The sequence below is a fragment of the Panicum hallii genome, chromosome 7, assembly GCF_002211085.1.
Source record: "Panicum hallii strain FIL2 chromosome 7, PHallii_v3.1, whole genome shotgun sequence".
NCBI lineage: Eukaryota > Viridiplantae > Streptophyta > Magnoliopsida > Poales > Poaceae > Panicum > Panicum hallii.
The window spans coordinates 7,650,370-7,668,740 of NC_038048.1; the positions used below are offsets into that span (position 1 = coordinate 7,650,370).

Sequence of the window (18,371 nt, forward strand, 5' to 3'; positions counted from 1 at the left end):
CTGGATGCTGCCGGAACTGAGATTCAGGAGGTCAAGAGGAAGCTAAGGAAGACCATCAAGGAGAAGGCGATTATCGAGGCTCGGCTGAGGGGAGATCCGGAGTTACCTCCGAAGTACGACGGTGATGAGCCGAGGGAGTACCTGCCAGAGTCACCTCCTCGCAAGCGCATCCACTAGGGAGAGCCTGGCTACCGCACTGTGACATTTCAGGTACTTACGAGCTAGGCACATTAATTTTTAGTACGAAGTGGTGCTTAGTGTGTTGTGTTTTGATGAATGCCTTTAAAAACTTAAATATACATTAAAGGGTATTTTTGTAATATTGGAAAAATTAGGGTTTTTTGTAAAGTGTGTACAAATGGGAGGTAATTTAAAAAATGTGTGAAGGGTTAATTTGCAAATGTGAGTTTTCATTTTTTAACCACTGTAAGAACTGTAAATACTTCAAGGCTTCAGTAAAAAGGTAAAACTTATTTTGGAATTATTTGAAATTGAATGATTTGTAGGTTTTAAAAATAATTTCAAAACCCTAACTATTTTAAAGTTACACCCTAAAGCAAAGTGGTAGATCTTTTTAAGCTCTACACTTTTGATTTTGGGCATATTTTCATTAGATCTATAGTTTGGAAGAAAATTTTACTTTACAGTAAACTCCTGGAACTTTTGCAAAATTTACGAACAGGTCCTCATCTTCTTCCTCCTGCTTCCCCTCTCGGTTCTCTGCAGCGCCACCTACCGCCCATCGCCGGCATTTTCCCCGGCTGCCAACTGCCCCCTCGCCGCTCTTCCTGCGCCACCTGGTCCCCAGCATGCTCGCCCGCCGCTTAAACAACCCCGCTAGCTCCTCCTCGCGCGGACGCGTTGCGCCACCGCCCGCCAGAGCCGCCACGCGCACCGTTGACTGCCAGCAGCTGCTTGCTGCCCGCCCGCGCACCTCTTTTTAGCTCGGGGATGCGCCCAGTAAATGTCTCTTTTCTTTTATTCCCTCACGCGCACCGCATTCCTGTTCTACTCCCCGCTCGACTAATTCGCCGGAGCTCCACTGTCCACCACCGTTATCCTCCGCCGCTCCTCCTCTCCAATTTCGTACTCCACCAGCGCCTCCACATCCCATTGCCTCTTCCTGATCCGCTCTTCTTCCTCCTTCCGTGCACACGCAGCCCAGAACACTGCGCCAGTGAATCTCACTCTCTGTCGCCGTCCTATTTCTAGTCGAACCGAAGTTCCACCCCTTTTCCTCCTTCGCCAAGAGCACCATTAGCACCACATCTCCACGCTGAAGCTCCCTGACCGATTTCCCTTCGCCTTTCTGCACTCCAGTCACCAGAACACCGTCACCACCCTCGGAACCTCGCCATGCCGGCTCTATTTCTAGTCGAACCACCGCCTCCGAGCTTCCCTTCTATGATTCTAACCACCCCAAGTCCGCTGTGAGCTCCTGGACCTTTTTCCCACCTTTCCCTCGCAGCCAGTGAGCCTCTTCGCCGGATTTTAATCACTGCTGCTTGACTTCTTCTGTTCCAGTCGATTAGGGACTCAAATGCAAGCCTCTGTTTCTTTCTAAGGTCTTATCTGTAAGATACACGCCTATCAGCTACATGCCCATCGGCCACACGCCCATCGGCTACATGCCGATCGGCTACAGCTCTATCGACTACTTTTGCTGAAGAAAAATCACAGCCAATGCATACCCTAATCAGCTGCATAAGCTATCTGAAAAGCATGCTGTAAAGTAGATTCGATCAGTTCTATAGTAATCTTCACCAATAGCCATTTGGCATAAAGTTTTTACACCAGAAACTCAACTTAAGTTTATCCTTTTTCAAATCTTTTTGTTGTTTGTACAAATTAGTTAAGTCTGGACATGATGAACTGAATGTAATCTTGTTGGATTGCGACTTTATCATAAAAACAAAATAATAACCATTTGCTTCAAATCATTGCATATCATGTAGATTTGATGATACTTGCCGACGGTACCTACGAGCTAATCCCGGAACCCGACGAGGGTATTTCTGAAGCTCAAGTAAACGTCACCAAGGGTCTTTCTGAAGCCCTGAACCTAGGTTCGGAAGATACTGACATCCCTGACCCCAGCCTCACCAATGAAGGCAAGCCCCGGTACATAACCCAGTATTTTAAATTATGCACTTATATTGTTATATATTTATCTTGTGCATTAAGTGCTAGGAGTTGTTATGAAACCCTAGTTGCATGAAAATCTAGGAACCTATGTAATATTTCTGAGTCCTTATTGAGTAGATGCTTTGCTAATAGGACCGGCAGAAGTCGAGAAATTTCCTGTCGCTCACGCGATATAGGAGTTGATTGTTTACTATTTTGCAATCACTATAAGGATCATGGGCGGGGTTATGTGCAGTACCATGATTTGGAATGGTACCCCATCTGTGTTGATCAATTTGATAAGGCCACAGTGTGTGGTAGTGGTCAAGTGTTTGAAAGTACTAGCCACATACCGTAAATATGGTATGCGGTAAGCCTACTACCTGATTGGCCTGGCAAGTAGACATCTCCCACCACTTGAATTTGTTATATTTTATGTTCACACGTACCGATGTGTTGGAGTACGTTCTGCATAGCAGATAGGAGTACGGTCATACAGTCACACTGTAGACGTACGTCCTGCACATTGGATGTGCGTATGGTCCTGCAGTCGCTTGTGGTGGTTTTGATCCACGACCCGGAATATGAGGGGAATGGTTGCCCTGAAATTCGATTCAGGAATCATCCGTTTCTCATGGTGATTGAGATGGCTTGATACTTCTGCCAAATAGAGTAACAAAAGTAACAGTTGATGGAACAATATTGATGTATGCTTTAATATCTACCTTGCTTGTCTAGTATAGATGCTCACTTAGAATGGTTAATTGAACTAGAACCTAAAAGCTAAAATATGGAAATAAGGACATACTCTTTGTTGCTTTTTAGCAAAAGAAACCTAGAGCTTTTCAACCTCTCATAGTCTAGTTATGGGCTAAGTATACCAATTGATGGGTAAGCCTTGCTGAGTATTAGTATACTCAGCCTTGCTAGTAATGTGGTTTTCAGGTATGTCATTTGAGGACTCAGTTGCTAGTTTCCCATGGCCCTGCACTTTACCGCATGGCTAGTCCGTGGAATGGGATCCGTCCCCGGCCGGCAATGACCCTTCGGAATGATGCCATGCTTTGGGCTAAGTATGGTGCCTGCTTTGTGAAGAGTAGTTGCGTTGTTGTATCTTTTCCGCTGCCCTCTATGAATAATGTTTGTTAAAACTTGAAGTTTTCAAACAATGCCTATATAAATTTGTTATAATTAAGTCTACAGTGCTGGTTTGTAATAACTATTTGGACCTATGTTGTAAAAATGTGACGGTGATTGTATCTCTGGACTCGCCTTCGTGCGAGGTACGCTTGACGATCCGGAATTCATTGGTTTCATCGGGATATTACCCGACAGACCATTGGGTTGTTCCGTTCGAAATTCGTTAAGATCATGCCGCCTGTATAGCAATGGTCTGCTGTGGCATTCAGGTAATTATAATTATAAACATTAGACTTTTATGTGAAGTGTGTATGTTTGTTATTGCTTATGTGTGCCAAATTTAAGTGCAAAGGGAGAAAGGGTATTTATGTAATTTTAAAAAAAAATGTGGGCCTTTAGTGTTAAATGGGTAAGAATGGGAGGTAGCATCAAAACCTAGGAAAAATGTGACACTAGGTGTCAAATTTGTATCACCGTAGGAAAGAAATTGCAATAGATATGTTAAATTCTAGGAAATTTGGATCTTTGTGTGAAAACAGGGACTCATATGTGATTAATGCAAAAGTATAGGTCCTTTTATGCAAAATAATTGAGGTATAAAAGTAACTTTCAAAGTTTACTTAGGATCAAAATGTAAGAATGCAAGTCATCATGACATTGCATGAAAACTTGCAATCATGTCCAAAATTGCATAAAATCTACCTTAGTAAGCACGAAACCTATTCAAATACAACATTTGTTCAAAATTTAAAATATAAAGCTGTATACTTTGGGTTTTTGAACTTGAACCCTAAAGCAATATTGTAGGGTTTGAAAAACTCTCCAACTTCTATTTTGGGCATTTCCTCATTAGGATTTTAGATTAGTGGGAAATTTTACTTTACAGTAGGGTCCCTAAGATTTTTGAAATTTCCAAACAAACCCCCCCGGACCCCCTTCCTTCTTCTTCCACTGGCACCCCTCTGCCCCCCCTGCCTCCTCTGCCGCCGGTGCTGAGCACCTCCCCGCCACCGCTGTGCTGCCGCCGCCGCCCCACCTCCTACTTGGACGGCCTCCACGCGTCGCCCTTTCCCTACCCCGGCCTTGTTCCCGTTCCATGCTGCCCTCCTCCGCGAGCACCACGACCGCCCGAGCTCACGGCCGGCCGCCAGACATCTCGTCGCCGTTGCCAGCTCCTGCTTGCACACACAGCACCACTCATGGCCTTAAAACACGCCCAACGGCTGCTCCGTGGTCTTGTTTACTCATTCACGCACTTCTTTTCCACGGCATTTTCCTTTCCCGAGTGCAGTGCCTCGCCGGACTCCCGCCGCAGCCACAGCTCACCGTCGATCGCCGCCGCGGCTGTCGCTCAACCCCGATCCAATACTTCTACGGCATCATGACAACCCACTGGTGCTCTCCAGCCCATTCAATTTCAATCTCTCGCATCCGAGCCTGGTCTCCCACAGCGCCGGCAAGCTCGAGCTCCGCCGCCGCTCGGCCTCACCGTCAACTCACCGCCACAGAGCCCCTCAGCCCCCACCAAGGGCACCAGCAGCACCACATCGTCCAGTAGAAGTTTCTCAGCAGTTCCTTCACCGCCCTCCGGCATCCCAGCCACCTGAATGACCTCACCGCCCTTATCTCATTGCCGGTGAGCCTCTGTCCTCATCGAACTCATTCCTCCGACCCTTCTCGACCCCAATTGACTCTACCTCGAGCTTCCCCACAACACCCTGAAACTTCCCGATCACTTCCTCGCCACCCACAACCACCAGAGCGTCGCCTCCACTGTTCACCTCCGATGCCGGCCGCCTATTTCTGTCGCGCTGCCGCTACAGGCTGCCCCCACCCAATCCGGAGTAGTCACAGGTGCGCAAGGACCTTGTGACGCTTCCCCGCCGCTCCACTCTCGCCTCCGGCGATCGCCGTCGCCGGAAATGGCCAGTCAACCCTACGCCTCCCTCTCTGACCATGGCCAGGGACCTCGGGCTGGAAGATGCAAAGCCAAGACTCATATGAACAGTGCTATACGGACCCCCTGTGTTATTTTTGCTATAGAATTTGAAATTCCATAGCAATTCAAGGAAAAATCATAAAAATACAAACTAAAATTTGTTGGATTCCTTATTCTAAGATCTACAACTTTCCTTATAGGTTGACCTTCCATTTCTAAGTAGTTTCCACTCTAATTTAAATGTTAATTTTAAGTAGTTGTAGACTAAGAAAAGGCATAGTAAATAGTAGAAAAATGGTAAAAATGTGAAACCAAATGCGATAGTTGTGCTTTGACATGTAGTTTTTAGGAAAAATAATTAACCTACTGTTTGTATAGTATTTTTATAATGTATGAATTTAATCATGAATAATGCTTATTTGATCTTGGATATTTAATAGCTACAGCTCTAGACATTTAAAAATTATGAAAATATTTTGAGATGTTGAATTTAAATAGTATAACTTGTACACCAAAAATCTAGAACAAAATCTTGCATGTATGTACAGTTATAAATAATACCTCATAGGTTAATACTAATGTTAATTATCCTTGTGGCTTAATCTTTGTAGAAATAAAATCTTGATAAATCTACAGTGGCTTAGGCATAGCTTAATCTACAATTAATAAAAATTTTGATAGTTTATTTTGTAATAACAACTCATGTTGTCCAATGTAGCTAACTAGGTTAATTTATACCCGATAAATGACTGCCCAGTAAAAGGGGTAAATGAGATGTTTGAGGAGTAAATTATGTTTCCATTGGATTGCAACTTTACCGTGAAATAAAATAAAAGTATATGCATCCATTAAAATTACATCTTTGCATATCATATAGACTCAACTACTCTTGCCGACGGAGACTACAAACTGATCCCGAATCAAGGAGTGGATATTTCTTAAGACCCCAGGAACGTCATCGAGAATTTAACTAAAGCTCCGAACCAAAGTTCGGAAAACTTGACACTCCTGCCCCCAACCCCACTCAAGAAGGCAAGCCCCGGACATAACCCCTACTTTATTTACACTGCAATCTATATTTATTTATACCTATCTATGCATTAAGTTCTTAGGAATTGTATTAGAAACCCTAGTTGCATTTTCCTAGGAACCAATGTACTGAATACTAGAACTTGAGTTCGAATAGCTGCTACGCTAATAGGACCGGTAGAAGTCGGGTGATATAGGAATTGCAATGTGTTCATTCCTATAATCACTATAAGGATGAAGGACGGGATTTATGTGAGGTATCATGATGGAGATGATACCCCATCTGTGTTGGTGAATTTGGTTAAGGTCGCAGTGTGTGGTAGTGGTGGTTAAGCGTTTGAAAGTACTAGCCACATGCTGCGAAATATGGTAAGCGGTAAGCCTAGTAACCAATCGGCCCGAGGAGTGGACATACCTCCCACCACTCATATTTGGTTTTTCCTGTTACTCACTTCGACGTGTGGGAATACGTGTTGCCGGGCAACCAGGAGTACGATCGTGTAGTCGCACTACAGACGTACGTCCTGCACATTGGATGTGCGTATGGTCCTGCAGTCGCTTGTGGTGGATCTGATCCACGAGTCGGAATGAAAGGCAGAGGGTTGCGTCGGAACAATCTCTGGATGTTCCAAGCGTGTGAGTTAGGTTTACCCTTGCAAGGCTGAAATTTGATTCAGAAATCATCCATTTCTCGCAGAGATTGAGACTGCTTGATCCCTTTACCACATAGAGTAACAAGAGCAACCTTATGGTTATCAAAGATGATGTTTGGCTAAAGATTCTACCATGCTTGAATAGCTATAGGTGCTTATCTAGAATGGATAATCACATAGAACTTGAAAGCTAAAAGTTGAAATTAAGGATCTACTCTTTGTTACTTTCCAGCTGAAAACTTTACCCACAACCATTAAAGCCCTCATAAGTCTAGTTACATGGCTAAGTATACCATGAAATGGGTAAGCCTTGCTGAGTATTAGAATACTCAGTCTTGCATTATGATTTTGTTCCCGGTAATCCCCCTGAGGACTCTGCTCTACCTGTACCATAGCCTTATGCTCTGCCCGATGGTTGGTCCGTAGAGTTGGACCCGTCCCCGGCCAACACTGATCCTATCGAGTGATATCATGCTAGGGCTTAGCATGATAGCCGTACTGGCGACGTGTACAGGGGTTGTGATTTAAATTCTGCTGCTGTAAACTTGAAAACTTGAACCGGCTTGTAATAAATCCTATCAGTTGAAGCTGATATTACTTATGACAACTCATGTATTATAAATGCCTGTGATGTAAAATATGATGGTGATTGTATCTCTGGACTCGCCTTGATGCGAGGTACCTTGTTTGATCCTGTATCCGGTGGTTTATCGGGACGTTACCCGACAGGCCAAGGGATTACACCGTTTGAAGTGCATTGGAGCCCTGAGGGTGGACTTGTGTACTTGAGCCAGTGTAATTCAGGTTGGTTCTGCCACAACTGGTATCAAAACTAACAAGGGTACCCTGGAGATATGAATTGCCTTAAAAATACTTTTAGAATAAAAATTTGACCAACAACGTATTTTGTAAAACTATGTTGGGTTCGTTAAGGATTGTGCTTAGTACGTAAAGCCCTAGGGTGATGATATAAAGGGAGTTATAGGTGGCTATAGTATATGTATATATAACTCTAACTACCAGCATTACTTTTCTGTCAAAACTTAAATTTATGCACAACTCAATTTTACATTCTGTAACGACACCTTCGATGATGAGGTAAGAAGGTAAGGACTCTCAGCTAACTAGGGAGTTAGCCTTCCCGTCGGTGATGCGAACCGAACACTGTTTCTCAAGCAGTGGCCTACTTGAGATGCTGCCAATATATCAACTTAGGTTGGTTATATTGGGAGTAGATGGTTCAGCGCAGGGTATGGCGATCGCTGTTCATACCCCCGCATTTTGCGGTACCCCCGTGAATACATTGTCTTGATAACGTATGTTAACGTTGTCTGTATGGCGGTAATGGTGCAGATGCTGTTTCTATAGTGAACAGTAATGATTGGGGACGCTTTCATGACATGCTGGCATGAAGGGTTCATTGGATATATATTGTGGTTTTTTTTGCTGGAACACTAACCACGATTAAGATGCTAAAACGGATAGGGCTTATCGACTAGTTATTAGTGAGAGACGTATGTATTATGCCACTGAAACTAACCACGTAAGTCCGGACATATTCAGCAATTGTTTTGGTTGTGAGGTCGAATAGTACGTGCATACATAATCCATCCTTAATACACCGTAAATGCATTGAATAGGTTGTAGAGTGTTGTGATTCTCTAGTGTGGGTCAATACAATTTTTGTGATAGTTTTAGTTAAGTACCTTAAGCATCCATCTGATTTCCAGCCTTTGCTATTATCAGAATTGATTGTCTCATTCCATTTACCTTGTGAGTTCTCAGCAGGGTAAATATATCTCACCATTTGAATTCTTGTTTCAGATGGCCGCTCCTTCGAATGTCACTTGGGATCATGCAGGGCATCTTCATACTAATGCCTTGCACTGGGAGGGTTTTCCCCATCTTCTATGGGAATCATTAAATTTGTTCTTCTACACTGAGCCTCCCCAATACGACGGAGTGGAATATCGAGAAGAAGGTGTTCCTCGATGCCAAGTTAGGATGATGATTCCTCAACATCCTTTCCGCTCCCAGTGGCAGCCCATCGAGGTTGAGGTAGTGGGCTACCATGTAGTTGACACCATCAAGGCTGCAACTCTGGAAGCCATCCATATCTTCTGCAACCAGCATCCAATGGAGGTTGCAGGGTATCCTATTCGTCTATTCCCTGCAATAGATTCTAGTGATCCCGAGTGGAACTTGCGGATAGCCCATTATGGTCACTTGTTGGGAGATTCGGCCGAAGAAACGATCCGTAGCATCACCAGGTTTATGAATGTTCAGCACCATTATCAGATTTTGCTGTGTCGTAGCATGGGTTAGTTAACTGTTGTGGCTCAAGTTCACTATCGAAATGCTTACCGTCAAATCACCCAGATAGTGGAGCTTCAAGACCTGGTTACTGAGAAGGAGGAAATTATCATAGCAAGGGAGGACGCTATTCTTCACCAGGAGGATCAGATCAACGAAAGTGATGCAATAATCACTCAGCGCAACACAATCATTGAATTCCTCCAGGAGCAAATTCACGACCTTATCCTTGAGGTTGATGATGCCCATGCTCACATTGACGAACTCCAGGAGCAGCTAAAACCTCCTGCTGTACCTGTAGCCCCTGAAGGTGGAGAAGAAGACCCGGAGGAAATTGAGGGAGTCTCCGATCTCGACTCCGAACATGGAGATCCAGAACCCAATCCTCAGCCAGATCATTCTTCCTCCAGCAGCCAGTCTTCTGTAGGCAATCTCGATGATTTCTTGTTTGTTTAGATCGTCGACTCTTTAGATGTAACCAGTGTAAAGTGTAGTGACTTAGGTAGTAATCAGTTTACCTAGATCTCGTGCCATTTGTTGTAATATAGATGGCCTGTGTATGGACCCTTCTTATGTACGATGTTAAGGACGACCAATATATGTGATGTACTCTAAATTCGGTGTTTTATCATCTTGATCAATATCTTTGCATCTAAAATGAGTTGGTTGAATGGAGTATGTGAATTACATATCTGAGTAGTGGTATATCTTCTAAAATTGGGAGTAAGGCTATGTGGTTAATAATGGATATCTCCTTTGTTTCAGATGGTTGGAGCCACGCGCGGAACCTCGGAAGGCTTCCGGGCAGATCAGGCCAGCGGTTCCCAACAACCGCCATCGCCACCTCCAAATCTAGCCGAGGTTATGGCTCGGCAAACCGAACTTCTTAATCTGCTAGTACAGCACAGCAGAATCAACAACGCCAGCAATCACGAGGAGGTCGTGATGATCCTCAGGTGGCAACCTACCAGGATTTCTTTAATACTCAACCCCTGCTATTCAGCAAAGTTGAGGAGCCCCTTGATGCCGATGCTTGGCTTCACACAATTGAATCAGAGTTTGCTCTTCTTACGATTCCCTGTGTGGATTCCAACAAGGCTCACTTTACTACCCAACAACTACATGGAGCTACTCGTATCTGGTGGGATAACTATTGTGCCATGCAAGCTGATGGCCATGTTATCTCCTGGGAAGAATTTTGGAATGCTTTCAGGGCACATCATATACCCGAAGGATTGATGGAGCGGAAACTGAATGAGTTCTTGGCACTCACCCAAGGCACCCGCACCGTACTGCAATATGCACAGGCTTTTAATCACCTGTGTCAGTATGCAGGTTATCATGCAGACAGTGACACCAAGAAGCAAGATCGTTTTCGTCGGGGTTTGAGCACTAAGCTCAAAGAACGTCTGAACCTTGTAAAGGCAAATACCTTTAGCGAGCTGGTTAACATGGCCTTGACCTAGGAGGATTGCATCACGGCACACCGTGCCGAAAAGAAGCGAAGGATTTCCACTAGACCCGCGGGCGTTCAACCCTCGCGGTATCGATTTGTTCAGAATGCACCGTCTAGAGTGCCACAGTGGAATGCTCCATTTGGCAGATTGGTTTTCAGGCCGCCTCAATAACAAGGAGGGTATAGACCTCCCGTACCTCCGCAACAGCCACAACCATCTGGCCCGCGGCCAAATGTTCAACAAGTCCAACAGAGAAGCAGCACTTATCGCTGTTTCAATTGCGGAAGTGCGGATCACTTCATCAGAGATTGTCTGCAGCCCAGAAAACCTAATTAAGGGCAAGGTTCCAATCAGAATAACCAGAACAAGGGCAAGAGGCCGATGATGCATGTCCGGCAAGGGCGAGTTAACTTCACCACCCTTGCAGAACTTCCGGATGGAGCCCCCGTCATGTCGGGTATATTCTCTATTTATCACAAACCAGTTGTTACATTATTCGATTAAGGAGCAACTCATAGTTTCATTAGTAACAACTGTGGTACCCGAATAGGACTTGATCTTTGTTCTACCAAGGGGTCATATATGATTTCTACCCCTAGAGGAAAGATTACTTCTAACCAAATGGTTAAAAGTGTGCCGCTTCAGTTACGTAGTAAATTAATCAAAACTGACTTGGTACTGCTAAACTTAGAGGGTATTGATGTCATACTTGGAACAAATTGGATGACAGAACATAGAGTACTTCTAGATATCTCTTCCCGAGTTATCGAGATTGACTCACCATATCAAGGAGTCACCACCCTCTATTTGCCTCAGCAAGAATATCCTCATTCTTGTGCCTATGCTATCACAGACATTAAAGTAAAAGATATTCCTGCAGTCTGTGAGTATTCCAATATCTTCCCGGACGACTTACCGAGAATGCCACCAGACAGAGACATCAAGTTCATTATTGAACTTCAACCAGGCACCGCTCCTATTTCAAAAAGGCCCTATCGTATGCCTCCAAATGAGTTGGCCGAGCTAAAAATCCAACTCCAGGATCTTCTTGACAAAGGTTTCATACGTCCAAGTGCTTCACCATGGGGTTGTCCTGCTCTCTTTGTAAAGAAAAAGGACAATAGCTTAAGGCTATGTGTCGATTATCGTCCACTCAATGCGGTCACTATAAAAAATAAGTACCCTCTTCCCCACATTGACATCTTATTCGATCAATTAGCTGGAGCTAAGGTCTTTTCCAAGATTGACTTACGCTCTGGTTATCATCAGATCAAAATCAAGCCTTGTGACATTTCAAAAATGGCTTTCTCGACCAGATATGGATTATATGAATATCTGGTTATGTCTTTTGGGCTTACTAACGCACCGGCATATTTCATGTATCTAATGAATTCAGTCTTTATGCCGGAACTCGACAAATTTGTCATGGTTTTCATTGATGATATTCTGATATATTCAAAGACTAAAGAAGATCATGGTAATCATATACATGACGTTCTTCAACGGCTATGTGATCATCGCCTTTATGCCAAATTCTCGAAATGTGAATTCCGTCTCGATAGTGTGAAATTTTTGGGACATACTATCTCCAGTGAAGGCATATCGGTTGATCCAACCAAAGTCCAAGAGGTTATGGATTGGAAGCCTCCAACTTCAGTCCATCAAATCCGAAATTTCCTTGGATTGGCGGGATACTATCGCCGATTCATTCCTGACTTCTCCAAAATAGCTAAACCCATGACTGAACTACTTAAGAAAGAGATTAAGTTCCGTTGTGATGATAAGTGTAAAGAAGCGTTCCACACCTTGAGAAAACTTCTAACCACTGCTCCAGTGCTAGCTCAGCCAGATAATACCCAGCCTTTTGATGTCTATTGCGATGCTTCTGGAACTGGACTTGGTTGTGTTCTTATGCAAAACAATCGGGTCATTGCTTATGCATCCCGAGCACTCCGAAATCATGAGAAAAACTACCCAACCCATGATCTTGAATTGGTAGCAGTTATTCACGCTCTCAAGATCTGGAGACATCATCTTATGGGTGCTAAGTGTAACATCTGCACTAACCATAAGAGCCTCAAATATATCTTTACCCAAGCTGACCTAAATATGAGGCAAAGGCGTTGGTTAGAACTGATCAAAGACTACAATCTTGAGGTACACTACCATCCTGGTAAGGCCAATGTGGTTGCGGATGCACTTAGCCGCAAGGCACATTGTCATTGCTTATCCATAGAAACTTTCAATGACGCTCTCTGCAATCAAATGAGGAAACTCAATCTAGAGATCATTCCTCAAGGTAGTCTGAATTTATTATCTATCGAGTCTACTCTTCAAGATAGAATCATCATGTCGCAATTACATGATGAAGGTATTAAAATTATCAAGTTAAAACTATCTCAGGGAGAAGCAAAATATAAGTATTTCCACACTGATCATCAAGGAGTTCTATGGTTCAACAACCGTATTGTTGTGCCTAAAGATCATCAACTTTGTAAACAAATCCTTGATGAAGCACATCTATCTCAATTCTCTATCCATCCTGGTAGTACCAAAATGTACCAAGATCTTCGACAAAATTTTTGGTGGACTAGGATGAAAAGAGAAATTGCTAAATATGTATCCGAGTGCGATACGTGCCAGAAAGTCAAAGCCAGTCATCTAAGAGCATCTGGTACACTCCAACCACTACCCATCCCATCGTGGAAGTGGGAAGACATTAGTATGGATTTTATAGTGGGTCTTCCCAACACATCCCAAAACATTACTCCATATGGATAATCATTGATAGACTTACCAAAACTGCTCATTTTCTCCCCGTGCATTCTACTTATTCTGCCAAGAAGTATGCCGAAGTCTATCTTGATCAAATTGTTCGATTGCATGGTGTCCCTAAGACCATTATTTCTGATCGAGGGGCCCAATTCATTGCACGCTTCTGGGAACAACTGCAGTATGCTCTTGGAACCAAACTCATTTGAAGTTCGGCGTATCATCCCCAGACTGATGGACAGACTGAGCGAGTCAACCAAATTCTCGAAGACATGCTCCGAGCTTGTATTATTCACTATGGTGCAAGCTGGGATAAATGTCTCGCCTTGGCCGAGTTTTCTTACAACAATAGTTATCAATCTAGTCTTCAGATGGCTCCCTTTGAAGCATTATACTGTCGAAGATGTCGAACTCCTTTGAGTTGGTCTGAGACCGGCGAACGCAAAATCTTTGGACCAGACCTAGTTGTCGAAGCTGAAGATAAGGTCAAGGTTATTCAAGCCAATCTCAAAACAGCCCAATCCAGATAGAAAAGCTATGCAGATCAAAGAAGAAAACCTCTGCAATTTCAAATAGGAGATTTTGTTTATCTCCGAGTATCTCCTACCAAAGGTGTTCAGCATTTCGGCATAAAAGGGAAGTTAGCACCCCGATATGTTGGACCCTTTGAAATCCTTGAAGTTTGTGGCCCAGTGGCTTACAAAATTCATCTTCCATCTCAGTTGACTGCTATTCATGATGTCTTCCATATCTCTCAACTCAAGAAATGTATCAAAGTACCTACTGAAATCATTGAAGCACAAGCCATCGAGATTGAACCAGATCTATCTTACACCGAACAACCTATTCAAATCCTGGATACCAAGGAGAGAGTCACCCGAAGGAAGAAAATCAAGATGTATAAATTCTTATGGAATCATCACACCGAAGAAGAAGCAACCTGGGAAACAAAATCCTATCTTCAACAAAATTTCCCAAACTTTCTTCAAGCCAATTCCTAAATCTAATCGTCCAATCCTATTCTGCTTCAGAATCTCGGGATGAGATTCTTTTTAGGGGGGAAGGCTGTGGCATTCAGGTAATTAGAATTATAAACATTAGACTTTTATGTGAAGTGTGTATGTTTGTTATTGCGTATGTGTGCCAAATTTAAGTGCAAAGGGAGAAAGGGTATTTATGTAATTTTAAAAAAATTGTGGGCCTTTAGTGTTAAATGGGTAAGAATGGGAGGTAGCATCAAAACCTAGGAAAAATGTGACACTAGGTGTCAAATTTGTATCACCATAGGAAAGAAATTGCAATAGATATGTTAAATTCTAGGAAATTTGGGTCTTTGTGTGAAAACAGGGACCTAGATGTGATTAATGCAAAAGTATAGGTCCTTTTATGCAAAATAATTGAGGTATAAAAGTAACTTTCAAAGTTTACTTAGGATCAAAATGTAAGAATGCAAGTCATCATGATATTGCATGAAAATTTGCAATCATGTCCAAAATTGCATAAAATCTACCTCAGTAAGGACGAAACCTATTCAAATACAACTTTTGTTCAAAATTTAAAATGTAAAGCTGTATACTTTGGGTTTTTGAACTTGAACCCTAAAGCAATTTTGTAGGGTTTGAAAAACTCTCCAACTTCTATTTCGGGCATTTCCTTGTTAGGATTTTAGAATAGTGGGAAATTTTACTTTATAGTAGGGTCCCTGAGATTTTTTAAATTTCCAAACAAATCCCCCCAGACCCCCTTCCTTCTTCTTCCTCTAGCACCCCTCTACCCCCCTGCCTCCTCTGCCGCCGGTGCAGAGCACCTCCCCGCTGCCGCTGTGCTGCCGCCACCGCCCAACCTCCAGCTTGGACGGACTCCACACGTCGCCCTTTCCCTACCCCGGCCCTGTTCCCCTTCCGTGCTGCCCTCCTCCGTGAGCGCCACGACCGCCCGAGCTCACGGCCGGCCGCCACGCATCTCGTCGCTGTTGCTAGCTCCTGCTTGCACGCACAGCACCGCTCCTGGCCTTAAAACACGCCCAACGGCTGCTCCGTGGTCTTGTTTACTCATTCACGCACTTCTTTTCCATGGCATTTTCCTTTCCCGAGCGCAGTGCCTCGCCGGACTCCTGCCGCAGCCACAGCTCACCGTCGGCAGCCGCCGCGGCCGTTGCTCAACCCCGATCCAATACTTCTACGGCATCATGACAACCCACTGGTGCTCTCCAGCCCATTCAATTTCAATCTCCCGCGTCCGAGCCTCGTCTCCCACAGCACCGGCAAGCTCGAGCTCCGCCGCCGCTCGGCCTCACCTTCGACTCACCGCCACAGAGCCCCTCAGCCCCCACCAAGGGCACCAGCAGCACCACATCGTCTAGCAGAAGCTTCTCAGCAGTTCCTTCACCGCCCTCTGGCATCCCAGCCACCAGAACAACCTCGCCGCCGTTATCTGTTCGCCGGTGAGCCTCTGTCCTCATCGAACTCATTCCTTTGACCCTTCTCGACCCCAATTGACTCTACCTCGAGCTTCCCCACACCGCCCTAAAGCTTCCCGATCACTTCCTCACCACCCACGACCACCAGAGCGTCGCCTCCGCCATTCACCTCTGCCATCGGCCGCCTGTTTCTGCCGTGCCGCCGCTACAGGCTGCCCCCACCTGATCCCTAGCAGTCATAGGTGCGCAAGGACCTTGTGATGCTTCCCCGCCACTCCACTCTCACCGCCGGCGATCGCCGTCGCCGGAAATGGTCGGTCAACCCCGCGTCTCCCTCTCTGACCACGGCCAGGGACCTCGGGCTGGAAGATGCAAAAGCCCAAGGGGCTGTCTGCAAAGCCAAGACTCATATGAATAGTGCTATAGGGACCCCCCTGTGTTATAGAAACATTAACCGGCAGATTACTCAGATTGAAGAGCTCCAAGCCACAATCACTGCTAAAGATAAGGTTATCGCACAGCGAGACGAAACCATTATACACCAATAGGATCAGATCATTGAGAGTGATACATTAATCATTCAGCACAATACTGTCATCGAGTTTCTCCAAGAGGAAGTTCATGATCTTACTCTTGAGCTTGACGACGCCATCACCCATATTGATATGCGTCATGAGCAGCCAGTACCTCCGGTCGCACCTGAAGAGTCTGAAAGTGAAGATGAAGAAGAAGACCCGGAAGAAATTGAAGGAGTTTCCGATCTTGATTCTGAGCATGGAGATCCCGAACCAAATCCTCAGCCCAATCGTTCTTCTTTCTGGCAGCTAGTCATCTGTGGGCAACCTCGACGATTTCTAGTCTTTTCCAAATCATTGACCTTCTAGATGTACTTAGTGTAGTATAGTGTGACATAGGGAGAGAGCAGTCTAGTTTGACCTAAGGGCCACTTGTTGTATTATATGTGGCATGTGTAGGCATGGCTTGATTTGTAGTTAGTAGACTACCAAGATGTAACATCGTAATGATCACTAGTTTATGATCTATAACTTGAGTTTCCTATCCAGTTATCTATTGAGATATCTATCTGTTGCACTATCTCCATTTGTTTTATTTTTGTGCGGTATATTCCTGAAAATGGAAGTAAGTATTGGTGATTTCTAATGGACATCTTCCATTCTTCAGATGGTTGGCGCTATGCGTGGAACCCCTGAAGGTTTTAGGATGGACCAGGCTAGCGGTTCCCAACAGCCACCACCACCACCACCAAATCTAGCAGAAGTAATGGCACGACAGACTGAACTCCTTGATCAGCTAGTGCAGGAACAGTAGAACCAGTTCCGCCATCAGCAACGAGGTCATGATGAACATCTCTCTGCTAGTTACCAAGACTTCTTCAGCACGCAGCCCCCACTTTTTTATAAGACCGAAGAGCCTCTTGATGCGGATGCATGGCTCCACACTATTGAGTCCAAATTCGCACTACTGTCCACACCATGCTCCAAAGCAAACAAGGCACTATTTGCAGCACAGCAGCTTCGTGGCATTGCTCGCATTTGGTGAGATCATTATTATGCCATGCAGCCAGAAGGACATGTAGTCACATGGAAAGAGTTTCGGACCACCTATAGGGCGCATCATATTCCTGAAGGGCTCATTGAGCGGAAGCTCAATGAATTTTTAGCTCTTACCCACGGAACCCGCACCGTAATGCAGTACGTACAGGCCTTCAATCACATGTGTCAGTATGCGGGTTATCATGCAAACACCGATGCCAAGAAGCAAGATCGTTTCCGTCGTGGCCTAAACACCAAGCTCAAAGAACGATTGAATCTTGTTAAAATAGACACCTTCAATGAGCTGGTCAACATGGCAATTACTCAGGAAGATTGTATTTTAGCCCATCGGGCTAAGAAGAAGTGGAAAATATCCACTGGACCCTCGATTGCTCAACCCCTGCGGTATCGGTTAGTCCACAATACATCTCCACGAGCCCCACCCCGAAACAATCAGTCAAGCAGATGGGTAGCTGGACCCCCTCAGCAGTCTAGGTTCAACAGGCTACCAGTACCTTAGCCCCAACAGCAGCAACAACAGTTTGGATTAAGGCCAAACTTTCCGCAGTTTAACCAGGAAAATAACAACAATCATTGTTTCAATTGTGACAGTTCATCGCATTTCATCAAAAATTGCCCTCAACCTAGGAAATCATTCCAAGGGCAGACTTCCAACCCAAGCAGCAAGGGCCAAGGCAAGAAGCAAACTGTACAAGTCCGCCAAGGAACGGTGAATTTCACGACTCTCTCCAAAATTCCTGAGGGTGCACCAATAATGACAGGTACTTTCACTATACACCATCAACCTGCAGTTATACTTTTTGATTCCAGTGCAACCCAAAGCTTTATCAGTCCAATGTTTGGAACAAAAGTAGGCTTGGATTTCTATCATACTAAAGGAACATATATGATAGCGACTCCTGGCGGTAAAATTGCTTCAAATCAAATCTGTAGGATGTGCCAATTCAATTG

At 44.5% G+C, this 18,371-nt stretch overlaps 1 protein-coding gene across 1 annotated transcript in view; it reads right to left on the bottom strand.

Annotated features, from left to right (window-relative positions):
* Nucleotides 1–1,023: 1,023 nt before the first annotated feature.
* Nucleotides 1,024–18,371, bottom strand: part of LOC112900473 (translation initiation factor IF-2-like) — a 195,236-nt gene continuing 177,888 nt past the window's right edge. The window contains exon 5 of the mRNA XM_025969337.1: nucleotides 1,024–1,143. Coding sequence (XP_025825122.1) covers nucleotides 1,024–1,143 — 120 coding nt within the window. The remainder of the gene's footprint in view (nucleotides 1,144–18,371) is intronic.